Below are 15,957 nucleotides of genomic sequence, written 5' to 3'. Positions count from 1 at the left end.
CTTGTTCGTTTCTTCTGTGGGCTGCATCAAGGGTCAGTTCTCTGTGGCAATGGGCCATGGGATCAAAGATCCTTATGTCAAAATATGCCCTTTGTCCACGAGTCCAAGACCCTCTGGCGCTAACATCCACTCGTGCTTCGTTCGAAACATTAGCGGTGCGTCTGGCGAGGTGTTCGCCTTGCAGAGGGAGCAGCATGGGTTCCACAGTCACGTCGTGGCAGACTTCTTTCAGCATCTGAGCTGTTACGTCTCTTACTTCATCGTGTCTCATGCAGACGAAACCTCCTCTTGCATGTCATGGCATGATTTTGGTTGAAGGGTGAGCCACAGTTACACATGTTTGGGAGCCCATCCACGGGCCAGCCATACCTGAGGGCCAGGGCATCAGTGAATTATTTTTGTTTGTTGAAGCCTTTTGCCCTGATAAGTAGTGTGGTTAGCCAGTTTGAAGCGCCCACTTCCTGTGCAATATCTGTCATACTTCTTTTGTCTTCTGTGATTTCTCTCATTAGGTCACTCAGAGTGTCTCTGTTTTTCTTCTTTGTTTATGGAGATTTCATTCCTTAGTGACCTAATATCTTGAGGGTTGTCTTCCCCCCTTTCATTTTGATTGGTAAAATATCCGGTCAAGGAGGCTGTGATTTGGATTGAGTTCCCGAATTCAGACTCAGCCAGATTTTGCGGGTTGGTGATGCCGAGCCCACCCATTCTTGGCGGCAACTCCAGCAATCTTCTCTCCTGGTCACTGGGACATCTCCCATTTGCTATCGCCGGTATGAAGATGTTTCTGATAGCATCTTCCAGAGGTTTTAGTAACGGAGCAACATCAGGAACTGTCCTCATGAGGTAGTTCCATTTATGCTTGACACCGTACGTAAATGCTGCGTAGGCTGCCTGCGGTTCTGTTTTGGCGATCTCGCTCAGCCTCTGCAGTTCGGACTCCCAGCGCTTTACAGCTGTTTTCACATATTCGGTTCTGTATTCAGCTGTTCCAATGACTGTCCCGAGGTGTCTTTCGCCAGTCACTGACAGTTTCACGTTACTGCCCTGGAATGCTGTTTTGGCCCGATCGTATGCCTCTGGTTTTACAATCACCACAGACTTCGTGGCGTTGGGACGGTACCCTATTTTAGGGCCGTGTTCATTGACGAGGTCCCACCATTTCCTGAGGTCTGCAGACTTTCCTACCCCGGTGAGGTCATCCGCATACGCCACCTGTTTGACGTTGGTGTTTTCATGGCGGATGATGTCCTGCAGCTTCATCATTCCCAGGGCAAACATTGCCATGGCCCCTGGGTCCGCCTGGGTGCTGCCCTCTGAGGATTGTATGGCCACCGGGTCTCCAAGTCGTTGGTCATTATGACTGCTGATGAACAGTCTGGCAGGTTCCTTGTATGTATTTTCAATATATTGGGCGAATATAGGGCACTTGATTTTGATGTTGTGCAGTGCTGTTTCCCTTTTGATGTTGTTGAACGCATTTACAGCGTCCACCATCAGCACCGCCTCGCATTCTGGGTCTTCGAACATTTTCCTGACGGCGTGAATGGCAGCTTCACACCCAGCCTGCTGACCCGCACACACTTGGAGGTTTCCCACCGCCTTCCTCACATCGTCCTTCACCACCTCCATGACAGCCTTGCCTATGATCCTCCTGAGCACCTCCCCATCCCGATGGGGCGACAGCCTGGTTTTTATCCAGCGGGATGAGCCGGCAGGCCATCAAAGGCTCGAGGTGTTGGCAATTCTCTGACGCCAATTTTCTTGCTAGGGCGGCTATTGCGTCGCGAAGATCCACAGCTGGATTACCAAAGATGTTCTTACTGAGGAGGTGTTTCCACCCCTTGGCATCCAAGCCTGATGGTCCAGCCGCTCCCTGCGTGTGAAGGGCGTGCGTCCAGATCACGTCACCGCTGATATGGTCGAAGACAACTCGATGCGGCGGGTGTAGTCCCCAAGGAACTTCATTTCTGGGTGTGCAGGTCTAGCATCTGGATGATTGTCCTTATGGATCTGGCGTGTCTCTTCCGTCATGGGAAGGACTCCCGCTGCCTCATCTTCCATTGACAGTGATCTAGTTGCCATGGCCACTTTGCCTTGTCTCATCTTGTCAGCAAAGTTTCTAGCCCTGTCGTTACTGTCCTTCTTGCGACTGTTACGTCTGCCTAGTCTCTCCTGCAGTGTTTTAGCCTCGTCAAGTAGCTTCCGGACGTCCCCTTTCCTCCACAGTTCCATTCTTCTTTGTACCGCCTTCACGTCCTCAGATTGTTTCGACTTTTTGTGAGTCTGTTGGCATATGAGGTGCGGTAGTATGACCATAATCTTTAAAGCGTAGGGGCGATTTGCGGAGTTGTTGTACGCTCTAATGAGGTTTTCCTCTATCAAGGTTTTGGTGGCGTTACATCTCGGGGCCTCAAATACGTTATTGGGAGTAAACGTTACCACATGACTGTAAGCGTCTCGCACCCACTCCTCTGTCTCCTCGAGTGTCCACCTCTGCCAGAAGCGGAGCTCGCGCGAGGCGTCCTCACCCTGGTCACCCTGCCTATGTCTCTCGCCACCTGCACCCCCCTCCACCTGATCATCTCCAGCGCCTTCATTGGCCTGTCCACCCAGCACCCCTTCTGGTTGCTCCCCATTTTCCACATCCTGCCGTTGAGGGTTTGAGTTTCGACAATCTCCACCTCTCTTACAGTTCACACAGGGCTGGCCTCGTCTTACGCACGAGCACTGAACACAGTTTTGATTTCGAGAGGAACAAATGCAACATTGAGGGGGCTCCATTTCGGTGCCATTATGCATGCTAGTGTATCTAAGATGCTATTTATGGTGATGAATAGAGCAATAGTAGTAGATCCCTCTTTGACTCTTGTCTCCCCCCATATACCTACACACAGACACACACTTACATATGCTTACTCTGCCTTTACGGTAATACTAGAATGATTGTTTATTTTTCACTACCATTTCTCCTCGCCAACACTTAGATATATAGATAGGTTTATAATTAATACAATAGGCTGACACATTGTTTTCAAAGGGTGAGAGAGAGAGAGAGAGAGAGAGAGAGAGAGAGAGAGAGAGAGAGAGAGAGAGAGAGAGAGAGAGAGAGAGAGAGAGAGAGAGAATGAATGAATGCGGTGCTACGCTCCCCGAAGCCACGCTTGTCTGCTTTGCTGCATGGTGACGGAAGTGTGTTCACACTATCCAACACTGACAGGCTCCGGGCCGGGCCGTACCGGCGCGGACCTGCAAAATATTCTCGCCGACAATCCCGACCGGCAAGTGGTGGTGACGGTCCGCGCCGGGGACGTGCAGGTCCGTAGCAGTGTGAACACAACACTGGGTTTCCCATTGAAGAATATTTTGTCGTCCGGAACGGTGCGGTACGGACCGGTCATTTTACGTATGGTGTGAATCAGCCTTTGCCGACCCGAGATGACCCACAAACTACTTCAGCTAATTCTTTTTTCTTCTTTTTGTCTTCTTTTCCTTCTCTTTTCCATCTTGTTTTTTTTTCTTTATTATTTCACTTTACTCCTTCCTTTAAACAACTTCTCTTTTCTAAACTTTCATCAATCCATTTACTTTTTTTTATTTTTAACTTTTTTTCAACTTTTTCTTCATCGTTTAACTTTCTATTTTCATCCATTTTCTTCACTTTACTGTTTCAACAACTTCACTTTTCTTCTGTCAATCAACCGACCATCAGGATCCACCTGGAAGAAGCCTACCGGCGCAATAGGCTGCAATGTAAAAAAAAATAAAAAAAATATGATGGACCTTTAGCTATAATAGGCAAACATTCTTCAAGAATAGCCCATCGAGATGTAGATGAGCTAAATATCACAAACATTCTGTTGATGATGCCCAAAAAATCAATGGCATAATTTAAGGATTTCGCTGCATCTACAATCACCAAATTCCAGGTATGAGCCACGCAGTACATACAAAGCACGTTGATTCGGTTCTAATGCACGTGCTTGTACTCCTTTATTAACAAAAGAAAAAAAATATGAACGTTGGAGTCTGCAAGAGGCCGGTTGGCCTATACAAGGCAGCTCCTTTGAGACTAAGCTCCCGTGTATCTAACCCCACCTAATATCGCTGTCCATTAATTTATCTAATCTATTTTTGAATGTGACAATTGTATTGGCACTCACCACATGACTGCTAAGCCTATTCCACTCATCCACAACCCTGTTAGTAAACCAATTTTTGCCTATGTCCTTGTTGAATCTGAATTTATCCAGTTTAAACCCATTACTTCGTGTCCTACCCAGTTCTCTTAATAAAAAAAAACTTATGAATATCTCCCTTATTAAAGCCCTTCATCCATTTATAAACCTCGATCATGTCTCCACGCACCCTTCGCCTTTCTAGAGAATGCAAGTTTAACTGTTTGAGTCTTTCCTCGTATGGCAAGTTTCTCAACCCTTGAATCATCTTAGTCATCCTCCTCTGCACTAATTCTAACATTTCGATATCCATTCTATAGTAAGGTAACCAGAACTGAGCCGCATAATCAAGATGGGGTCTAACTAATGCTAAATATAGTTTGAGGAAGACTTCAGCGCTGCTGTTGCTTACGCTCTTGAAATAAATCCGAGTACCTTATTTGCTCGATTTCTAGCTTGAATGCATTGTGCCCTTGGACGGAGATCAGAACTCACTAAGACCCCTAAATCTCTCCCGCACCCAGACCTGCTTATGAGAGTGTCATTTAAGCAATAGTTGTGAGAGGGGTTGCTCCTACCTACACTCAGAATACTGCACCTCCCTACATTGAACTCCATCTGCCATTTATCCGCCCAGTCATACAATCTGTTTAGTTCATCCTGGAGAATACTGGTGTCCTGATCCGACTCTATTACTCTACCGATCTTGGTATTACCTGCAAACTTACTGACATCAATACTAATTCCTGTATATAAGTCATTGATATAAATAATAAACAAAAGTGGACCTAATACCGAACCTTGTGGGACCCCACTCATAACACATCCCCAGTCAGATCTTTTACCATTGATCTGCACTCTTTGCTTCCTATTGCTAAGCCACGCCTTGACCCAGTTCAAAACTTTACCCCCTACTCCGTGAGCCTGTAATTTAAGCAACAGTCGTTGGTGAGGAGCTTTGTCAAACGCTTTACTAAAATCAAGATAGATTACATCATAATTTTCATCTCTGTCTACCGCCTCAAATACTTTATTGTAGAAGGACAAGATATTGGTGAGGCATGATCTACCTTTCGTGAACCCATGCTGCGAGTCGTGAATTAAGCTATGTTTCGCTAGATGCTCCCGAATGATCCTGGCTATTATGGACTCCAGCATCTTGCCTATAACCGATGTTAAGCTAATTGGGCGATAGTTTGAAGCAGCTGACCCGTCCCCCTTTTTTGAAAATCGGCGTCACATTAGCTATTTTCCATAGGCTGGGCACATAACCAGTATTTACCGACATCTTAAAGATGTCGGTTAATGAAATCACTGATTACAACAGCTAATTCATAATACCCTCGAAATATCCCGTCAGGACCAAGCGACCTATTCTTATTAAGCTTATCTATCTCATCCTGAACTATTTGTCTTGTAATGATTATATCCCTCAATTTATCGCCATCCCCGCCCTCGTACACTTGAACCCTTTCCGGAATAGTCGCTCGATCTTCTTGTGTGAATACTGAAAAGAAGTAGTAGTTCAACAATGTGCTCATATTTTCGTAATTTTCTACTAGCTCCCCTGTGTTTGTTTTCAGCGGCCCAATTTTCTCCCGTGTTTTTGTTCAATACATCTGAAAGAAGCCCTTAGGATTACTTTTCGCCTCATTTGCTACTTTGATCTCATAATTCCTTTTTGCTATCCTGGTGTTCTTCTTCACTAATCTAGATAGTTCGACGTACCGGCCCCTGAGATGTGTTTCACCATTCTTTATTTTCTGATAAATTCCCTTTTTTTACCCTCTCTCGTGTTTTAGTCCACGAGTCATCCACTTAGGGTCATTGTTTTCTTTTCTAAGTGTTCGTTGTGGTATATGCTGTCCTTGACCCTCTAATATTACTCTATTTAAATTATTGTAAGACATTTCTACTTGGTTATCCTGGTTCTCCAACCCACAGTTCTGGACCTAATGAATCCCTAGATTATCCCAGTTTACCCTTCATGATGTCTTCGAGGCCCCTGTAATTCTCTTCTAATATCTGGCACTAACACTGGGTTTGGTTCGCCTCCTACCGCCCAGTTTAAGCTAAAACGAACTGTGTGTGTGTGTATATATATATATAATATATATATATATATATATATATATATATATATATATATATATATATATATATATATATATATATATATATATATATATATATATATATATATATATATATATATATATATATATATATATATATATATATATATATATATATATATATATATATATATATATATATATATATATATATATATATATATATATATATATAATTCAATCAATCAATCAATCAATCAATGAGGGCATACATCGGGGGACGCGTCGCCTAATCCACCCCACGACGCGCTATGCCCGGGGGTCCCTCCGGACGAGTCCCCAAGCAGGCCGAACTGGTAGCGTACTGGACCCACATTCGCCGCGTGATGGACGACGAGGGTTCGAATCCTTACGCTACCACCTCGGATTTTTCAGTCACCGCCGAGTGGCTTAAAACTACCCACATGCTGTCCTGAAGACCACCCATCAACCCGGACTCTAGAGGAAGCCGTCCAAGCGAATCAAGAACGAGTTCCGGGGGGCAGCATGAGCCAATACAAGATGGCGCCACTATAAACACTCGCCTGCGCCAGAACGGGCTGGGCCGACCATCAGGCCCCACCGCGAAGACTTGGGCCGACCATCAGGCCCCACCGGGAAGAAGCCTACCGGCGCAAGAGGCTGCAACGTAGAAAAAAAAAGAAAAAAAAACCCGAGTACCTCCCGGCAGGATCTGTCGACTTGCTCAAGCCACGAACTCCGTAGGCATCCCCTTGGCTTCCCCCACGTGCTCGTATAGCCGGAGTTGGCGTTGACGGACTATGCAGGTAATATATGTCGAATCAGTCTCATGGAGTAGTCGCCGGTTTGACACAAAGTCATTTCAGTGATACCCCATGATTCTGCGTAGACACTCTTTATTAAAGACATCAATCCGCGTCTACAGGTCCCCGTTTAGTGTCCATGTCCCACAACCATAGAAGAAGACAGGGAGCACAAGGGACTTGAAGATCCGAATCTCTGCTCTTTTGCATAGGTATCGACAACGCCATATACTCGTGCTGAGCGAGTCCATTACACCTTGGGCCAGACCAATCCGCCGTAAGACTTCCTGGCAAGACTGACCGTTGTTATGAACTACGCTACCAAGATACGTGAAACTTTCCGAGATCTCAACGTCCTCGCCACACGCATGAACAGACTGTACTGTGTTTTCCAACAAGCCACAAAACATCAGTACCTTGGTCTTGGCCCAGGAGACCTGGAGTCCCAAAGGCTTCACCTCCTCGTTCAGTGCCTCGAGAGTCATCACCAAAACCTTCAGCAACTCCGCCAGGATTAATGCATCATCAGCAAAAACAAGGTCAGTGACCCTGGTATTGCCAATGGATGCTTCGTAATGACTCCGGTCCACAACTCTGCCCAGTACCCAGTCCATACAATTGTTGAAAAAAGATTGGTCAAGGACACAGCCCCGCCTCACTCCCGCATTCACGGGAAAGAAGCTGGACAAGACCCCCCCCCCACCCCCCAACCCCACAAACACACACACACTTCACAGCACTCTCTGTCCTAGAATACAGGCCAGTCAGCAGACCAATAGTCCTCGCAAGAATCCCACGGAGTCGCAGAAGATACCAGAGTGCTTCACGATGCACTGAATCAATCGCCTTCTTGAGATCGACATAGGCTGCACGCATCCCCTGTCGAAACTCACCTCGGCGCTCCACCAGTACGCGATGTGCTAGGATACGATCAGTTATTGACTTACCAGGCGTGAACCCAGAATGTTCAGGTCTCTGCAGCTTCAGCAGCTACCTGCGAATTCGCATTAGTAATAGGTGGGGAAGCGCATTGGCTGGCACACTGAACAGTGTAATACCACAGTAGTTGTTGCAGTCCTGGCAGGCCCCTTTTCCTTTCCAGATAGGGACGACCAACCCCCTCTTCCAGTCAGGAGGAATGGCACCGGACTGCCTTACGGCAGTCAAGACCGCATGCAACCCATGGATCATGGCCTCACCTCCAACTTTGAGCAGCTCCGCGCTGATGTTACAGGCACCAGGTGCCTTCTCACCCCTCAATTTGGCCACAGCTTCCCTGACCTCACCCAGAGAGGGTGGGCTTTCGTCAATGGGTGGGTCAGCATTCACCACTTGCAACCCAACAAGGAAGTTGCGTACGTGGAGGTCCAAAAAAATATATATATATATATATATATATATATATATATATATATATATATATATAAATATATATATATATATATATATATATATATATATTCCCTCCCATATTTATTAGCAATATATGTTTAAGAGAGCCATAGAAAACTGGTTAATAGAGGCAATGATTTTTACCACTTTTTCACAAATTTCTTAGTATTAGCGCACGCTCTCGATAAGCTAATACCAGATATTCCAACAACAGTGTGTGTGTGTGTGTGTGTGTGTGTGTGTGTGTGTGTGTGTGTGTGTGTGTGTGTGTGTGTGTGTGTGTGTGTGTGTGTGTGTGTGTGTGTGTGTGTGTGTGTGTGTGTGTGTGTGTGTGTGTGTGTGTGTGTGTGTGTGTGTGTGTGTGTGTGTGTGTGTGTGTGTGTGTGTGTGTGTGTGTGTGTGTGTGTGTGTGTGTGTGTGTGTGTGTGTGTGTGTGTGTGTGTTTGCCTGCCTGCCTGCGTGCGTACGTGAGTGCGTGAGTGCTTGCTTGTGTGTGTGTGTGTGTGTGTGTGTGTGTGTGTGTTTACGTGCGTGCGTGCATGCGTGCGTGCGTGCGTGTGTTCGTGCATGCGACAGCCGTCCAGATCTAGACTCCAATTTTTTTTCCGCCTCAACTCCAAGCTAAACCGAGCTGAACAAAACTAACCGTCGAAAACCGAGGTCTGGCTCTAAATCGCCACACACATACGGCATGGTGAGACAGAGACATGGCTCCCCCACACACCACCCCCCTCCTCGTGCTGACGAGGGAGCGCATCGACACGCTTTTGGCCGAGCACAAGCAGGTGCTGGGACGCGGCGCCTCGTGCACAGTGTACTTGGTGGAGGTTGGCGTCGCCCTGTGCTGCCTCAAGGTGGCAAGGGAGTAGCGCCTCGCCGCCATGTTCCGCAGGGAGTTTGACATCCTACTGGACCTGGACGGCGCGGCGGGCGCCCCCAATGCCTTGGGCACCAGCTTTGGGTTCCCCGCCATGCTCACCACCTTCCGCGGCCAGAACACCTTCTGCGACCTGAACAACCTTGCTCCCCGCGACACTGACAAACTGGCGGTCTTCGTGGCGCTGGCACGGGACGTGCGGCAGCCCCACGCCCAAGGCTACGCTCACAATGACATCAAGACCGACAACGTGGTGCTGCACCAAGGCGCCGACGGCCGCCTGCAGGTGTCCCTCATTGACTACGGCCTGGCCAAGACATTCGGCACAGGACTCCGCATCGCGCGCACGCACACGCACCGGACGCCCTGTATGGCCCCGGAGCTGCGGCGCGGCGCGCCCTGCTCGCCCCCCGTGGACGTGTTCTCCCTTGGCTACGTCCTGAGTCGCGTCCTGGCCTGGAGGTGCTGGCCGACAGCGCCATGGCAGCAGACCCGGTCAGGATGTACGCGGCGAGACATCCAGGAAGGCGGCCCTTGTCCGGCGTGTTCGCAAGGCCTTCTCCTGCCTCTTCCCGCCATTACTAAGGAGGAAGACAAGTCAGGATTTCCTTTCCTAACGGATGAATGGTTTTACCAGTCCAGTTCTTTCCTTTGAGGTAGTTACTCCACACCCACTAGTGGCTGAAGAATGCACACCCATAAGGAGGAAGACAAGTCAGATTTCCGTTCCTAACGGATGAATGGTTTTACTTGTCCAGTTCTTTCCTTTTGAAGCATTTACTCTACACCTACCAAGGGCTGATTAAGCCACTCCCATAATTTATAACTTAGGAAGAAGACAAGTCAGGATTTCCTTTCCTAACGGATGAGGAGTTTTACCTGTCCAGTTCTTCCCTTTGGCGGCAGTTACTCCACACCCACCAAGGAACACACTCCTTAGTGGATTTAACTTTATATTTTATCATCTACTTATCCATCTATCTCTATTTTTATTTTGTACCCATTTATCAACTTGGCTATCTTTTATCTGTGTACTTCTCTCTCTCTCTCTCTCTCTCTCTCTCTCTCTCTCTCTCTCCTTGATTGTTATGCAGTTTTCGTTTGAATTTTTCTATAAAACAATAACCCACGCACATATAGCTATCACAGACTAATTTGAAAACTTATTTAAGAGAGTATTTATAACCTTTATTAGTTTTAATATAAAGTATAAATTATTATATTAGCTCAGTATGGAAACGATTACAACGTGGCGGCGCTGGCCTGGTGGGCCTGGCAGCTCGTGTGGCTCTGCTCCTCTCGTCCCTTGCCCCACGCCCCGCGATGCGTAGTCTTGTCTCTACACGACCTCGGGCGCTCAAAGACAGGTGTCCAAACAGATCCTAGACACACACACACACACACTCTCTCTCTCTCTCTCTCTCTCTCTCTCTCTCTCTGGTCATGCTACATGTACTCCTTCCCTTTCAATCCCTCTCTAAACGCTTTTATCCAATGTAATTTCAGAAGTTTGCGAAAACACACACACACACACACACACACACACACACACACACACACACACACACAACACAAAAGATAAAAAACGGCATATGCCGACAAAAAAACACAGGGTATTGAATTCATCAGGATGAGGAAAACTGAATGTGAATGTGTGTGTGTGTATGTGTGTGTGTGTGTGTGTGTGTGTGTGTGTGTGTGTGTGTGTGTGTAAAAGGAGTGAGTGAGAGAGACAGAGACAGCAACAAAGACAATAACAACAAGGACACACCAAACACTAGAACAACGTCACGCTCCAGTTCTCTACATAGTCAGCTTAATTTAACGGGCCATACTTCGCCGCCGCTGTTTGTCTCCAGCGAGGGAAGTCCTGGCGCGGCGGAGTTCCCGGAGACTGAAAGGCCACGCAAGATTAGTCACTTGCTTGGCTCTTAATTCTGTTCCTCCGCCTCTCGTGTTCTTTCTGTGCGACTCAGGAGTAAGTTAAGTTCAGCTTCTCTTTATCTCGGCTTGCATGTTGAGATTACGAGAGAGAGAAAGATTTACATATATTTACATAGAAAATCAGACCACACAGACCCCATGGTCCAGACTAGGTGGTCTGTCCTTAAACCTAAGTGATTTTACATTAATCAGATGGCTCCAAAACGTTGCTTTTCTACTCTAGTTAATATTAAGTTCAAGGAAGTGACGGTCGAGCTTGTTTTTAAAGGAGTCAATCGTGTTACACTGGACCACTGATGGTGGGAGCTTATTCCATTCTCGCACTACAACGTTGGTGCAGTCTGAATTTACTTGTCTACATTTGAGTTTTGTGCCATTGTTCCTCGTTCGCAAAGTGTCATCGATCATAAACAATTTTGTTCTGTCTACATTCGTGAAACCATTAAGTATTTTAAAACATTCGATCAGTTTTCCTCGGAGGAGACGTTTCTCAAGAGAGAACATGTTAAGGGTTGAAATCCCATCGTCTGAGGATGTGTTGCGCAAGGAAGTGATCATTTTTGTTGCTCGACGCTGAACACCTTCTAGTTTAGCAATGTCCTTTGCATGGTGGGGAGACCAAAACTGTACCGCATATTCCAAGTGGGGTCTGACTAAACTATTGTAGAGCGGAAGTATTACATCTTTATTCTTGAATAAAAAAGTTTTTTTTAATGAAGCCCAACATTCTGTTCGCTTTATGTGCTGCATCGATGCATTGATGTCAGAATTTGAGGTTTGGCGCGATTTTAATCCCCAGGTCCTTAACGCATTGAACGCTTGTGAGTTTAACGCCGCGTATTTCGTAATCGAACTTTATTTTTTGTTCCAACTTGAAGGACCTGGCACTTGTTCACGTTAAGGGCATCTGCCATTTATCCGACCGTTGAAATTTTGTGCAAATCCTCTTGGAGGCTTTGCCTGTCTTCGTCAGTGAGAACCGAGTTACCAATCTTTGTGTCATCTGCAAATTTACTAATGCGATTATTGAGTCCAACATCCACGTCGTTGATGTAAATAATGAAGAGCACTGGGCCAAGAACCGAGCCCTGAGGGACGCCACTAGTGACCGGCGCCCACTCTGAGTGAAATCCGTCAATAACAACTCTTTGTTGTCAGTTGCTCAACCAATTCGCGATCCATGGTTTACTTGACCGTCAAAGCCTTTTTTGCTTTATTTATAAAGTAATTTATGATGTGGGACTTTATCAAACGCTTTCTGAAATCAAGATAGACTACGTCCACTGATTTGGTTACGTCATAAATTGAGAAGAGATCGTTATAAAGGTCAGTAGGTTTTACAGGCAGGATCTTTTTTGTTACGGAAGCCATGTTGTGAATCCCCAATTAATGAGTGGCTTTCGAGGTAACTCACAATTCTGTCTCTAATTATGCTCTCGAGTAGCTTACCTACAATTGAAGCTAGACTAATGGGTCGGTAGTTACCTTGTATTTTTTTGTCTCCTTTCTTAAAAATCGGTGTCACGTTAGTCTTTTTCCAGTCCGAAGGGACGATGCCTTGTCGCAAGGACATATTGAATACGGTAGTGAGGGAGGAGAGTATCTCGCTCTTTGCTTCTTTAAGCAGTATAGGATATACTTTGTCTGGTCCGGGACTTTTATTTGTTTTAAGTGAATGCAGAGCTTTAAGGACTTCATCGGTTGTTATTTCAAAATTAGCCAATGCATGCTCGAAATTTACAATAGTTCTGGTGTTAGTGGTAGCGAGAGGAAGACTGTTAGTATTAAACACCGTGGAAAAGTAATTGTTTAAGAGGTTTGCAATGTGTTGGTTGTCAGTCACTAGTGCACAGTCGCTGTTTGTTAAAGGTCCAATACCACTTTTAATCGCCTTTCTGTTGTTTATGTAACTGAAGAAAGATTTCCGATTATTTTTACAGAGAGAGAGAGAGAGAGAGAGAGAGAGAGAGAGAGAGATTATCTATTTTTATTCCTTTATTATTATTATTATTATTATTATTATTATTATTATTAGTGTGTGTATTATTACTATTATTATTATCATTATTGTTTTATTATTATTATTATTATTATTATTATTATTATTATTATTATTATTATTATTATTATTATTATTATTATTATTATTGTTTTTTATTATTATTATTATTGTTATTATTATTATTATTATTATTATTATTATTTTTTTTTTTATTATTATTATTCTTATTATTATTATTATTTTTTTTTTTATTTTTATTAGTGGTATTATTATTAATGATAATGTTATTATTAATATTTATTATTATTAGTAGTATTATTAATTATTATTATTATTATTATTATTATTATTAATATTATTATTATTATTATTATTATTATTATTAGTATCAATTATTATTATTATTATTATTATTATTATTATTATTATTATTATTATTATTATTATTATTATTGTTATTATTATTATTATTATTATTATTATTATTTTTACATTATTTTTTATCAATTATTATTTAATAATATTATTACTGCTATTACTAAATTATTATTATTATTATTATTATTATTAGTATTATTATTATTATTAATTATTGTTAATTATTATTATTATTATTATTACTATTATTATTATTATTATTAGTATTATTATTATTATTATTATTATTATTATTATTATTATTATTATTATTATTATTATTATTATTATTTATATTTTTATTATTACTATTATTATTATAATTACTATTATTATTTTTATTATTATTCCTATTATTATTATTATTATTATTATTATTATTATTATTATTATTATTATTATTATTATTATTATTATTATTATTATTATTATTATTATTATTATCATCATTATTAATAATAATCATTTACACACACACACACACACACACACACACACACACACACACACACACACACACACACACACACACACACACACACACACACACCATTGTATTATTTATTATTATTATTTTATTATTATTATTATTATTATTATTATTATTACTATTATTATTATTACATATTATTATTATTATTATTATTATTATTATTATTATTATTATTATTATTATTATTATTATTATTATTATTAATTATTATTATTTTATTATTATTTATTATTTATTATTATTATTATTATTAGCTAATTACTATTATTATTATTATTATTATTATTATTATTTATTATTATTATTATTATTATTATTATTATTATTATTGTGTTTTTATTATTATTAGCTACATATTATTATTATTATTATTATTATTATTATTATTATTATTATTGTTACTATTACTAGCTATATTCTCTTCCTTTCCTCCTTTCCTTCCTTCTATCTTTCTTTCTTCCTCCTTTCCTTCCTTTTGTCCTTCCTCCTTTAATACTTATCTCCCTTTCCTTTTCCTTTTCTCTCCTCCACTTATTTTATTTCCCTTCCTCCTTTCTCCTTCCTTCTCCTCCCTATCAACTTTATTTTACATATATATTTCTTATTTTCTTCTTCCTTCCTTCCTTTCTCTTCCTTTTCCTCCTTCCCCTCTTCCCTCTCCTCTCCCTTCCTTCCCTTCCTTTTCTTTCTTTTCTTCCCATATTTTTGTAAATATTTTTTCCTCCTCCTCCTCTCGTCCTCTCCACCACCACCTCCTCTTCTTATAAGCTTTTAATCCTCTCAGCTATTTCCTCATTTCTCTCTCTACCTCATGATATACAACTCCCTGTTTTTCCTCGCCTTGCTGTCTTTACCTCACAGTTATTCATCGTTTTAGTTCTCTCTTATAGACAAGCTCACATGAAAATAGTCATGGACTTATATTTTGTTCTCCTCTCTTTCTGCATCATTCCTTGGAACGTTATTCATATTCCCATGTCTTCCTTTCTCAATATCCTTCCTTCATTTATTTATCCCATTAATCATTCTTATTCTCCTTCCTTCCTTCCTTCCTTCCTTCCCTCCCTTTCTTAATTTGCATCTTTCCCCTCCTTTTCTTTTCCTTAGACTCTTTTCTTTCATCCTTTCTTTCTTTATTTTTCTCATTTTGGACTTATTCGATGTTTTTTTTATCATTTTCTCAATATTTCAATCTCTCTTCCTCTCTTCTCCCTTTACCGTTCACCGTTGATGATGTTTTCCAGCCCTCAACTCGCTTTCACTGGTGCAGTAAGCTCTGCGAGGCCGTCAACAATTTCGATGTTAGCCTCCTGGATAATAACAATCCCCGATGCACTTATTCACAACGTCGTAGTGAGTGGGTCAGATCGTGATTACTTTCATGAATAGCCTACTGGTGTCCTTTTGATAAAAATCCTGGCATCTTCCAAAGTCACTTGGCCAGTGTTTGGGTTTACACACTACAATTATTTCCAACACACTGAACATTTAACAATCTGTCTCTATGCTCTTATTCTCCATTTCCTAATTTCAACTTGTCCTGATTCTTTGTTAGTCAGCTCTCTCACAGTTGGATCACACCTCAGAATGTAGTGCATTGTGCCGCCAGCTGCAGGGCCTACTTAAAAACAGCTCAATCTTATTCTCAACACCCTCAATTGTGTGTAGAACTCATTGCAGTCTAAGATGGCCTCCTTTATTTTTCCTTGGACTCCTCATTTCCAACATTGCATATCATTTTCTCCTGGTATTATA

General features: G+C 42.3%; 1 protein-coding gene across 1 annotated transcript; it reads left to right on the top strand.

Annotated features, from left to right (window-relative positions):
• The first annotated feature begins 9,350 nt into the window (after nt 1–9,350).
• On the top strand, nt 9,351–10,286 carry LOC126993250 (probable serine/threonine-protein kinase DDB_G0271402). The gene is made up of 2 exons (XM_050852147.1): nt 9,351–9,808; nt 10,253–10,286. The coding sequence occupies exons 1-2, from the start codon at nt 9,351–9,353 to the stop codon at nt 10,284–10,286; spliced, it is 492 nt and encodes a 163-aa protein (XP_050708104.1).
• The last annotated feature ends 5,671 nt before the right edge of the window (nt 10,287–15,957 follow it).

The sequence above is a fragment of the Eriocheir sinensis genome, unplaced genomic scaffold, assembly GCF_024679095.1.
Source record: "Eriocheir sinensis breed Jianghai 21 unplaced genomic scaffold, ASM2467909v1 Scaffold592, whole genome shotgun sequence".
Classification (NCBI taxonomy): Eukaryota; Metazoa; Arthropoda; class Malacostraca; order Decapoda; family Varunidae; genus Eriocheir; species Eriocheir sinensis.
The sequence above is the reverse complement of the archived record's forward strand: the minus strand, read 5'-3'. Positions and strand labels throughout refer to the sequence as shown.

Excerpts from the sequence above, each read along its gene's own strand:
- LOC126993250 (XM_050852147.1), top strand. The coding sequence starts at position 9,351 with ATGTTCCGCAGGGAGTTTGACATCCTACTGGACCTGGACGGCGCGGCG. Across the intron at positions 9,809-10,252 it reads AGTCGCGTCCTGGCCTGGAG|TTACTCCACACCCACCAAGG; the intron begins GTGCTGGCCGAC and ends CTTTGGCGGCAG.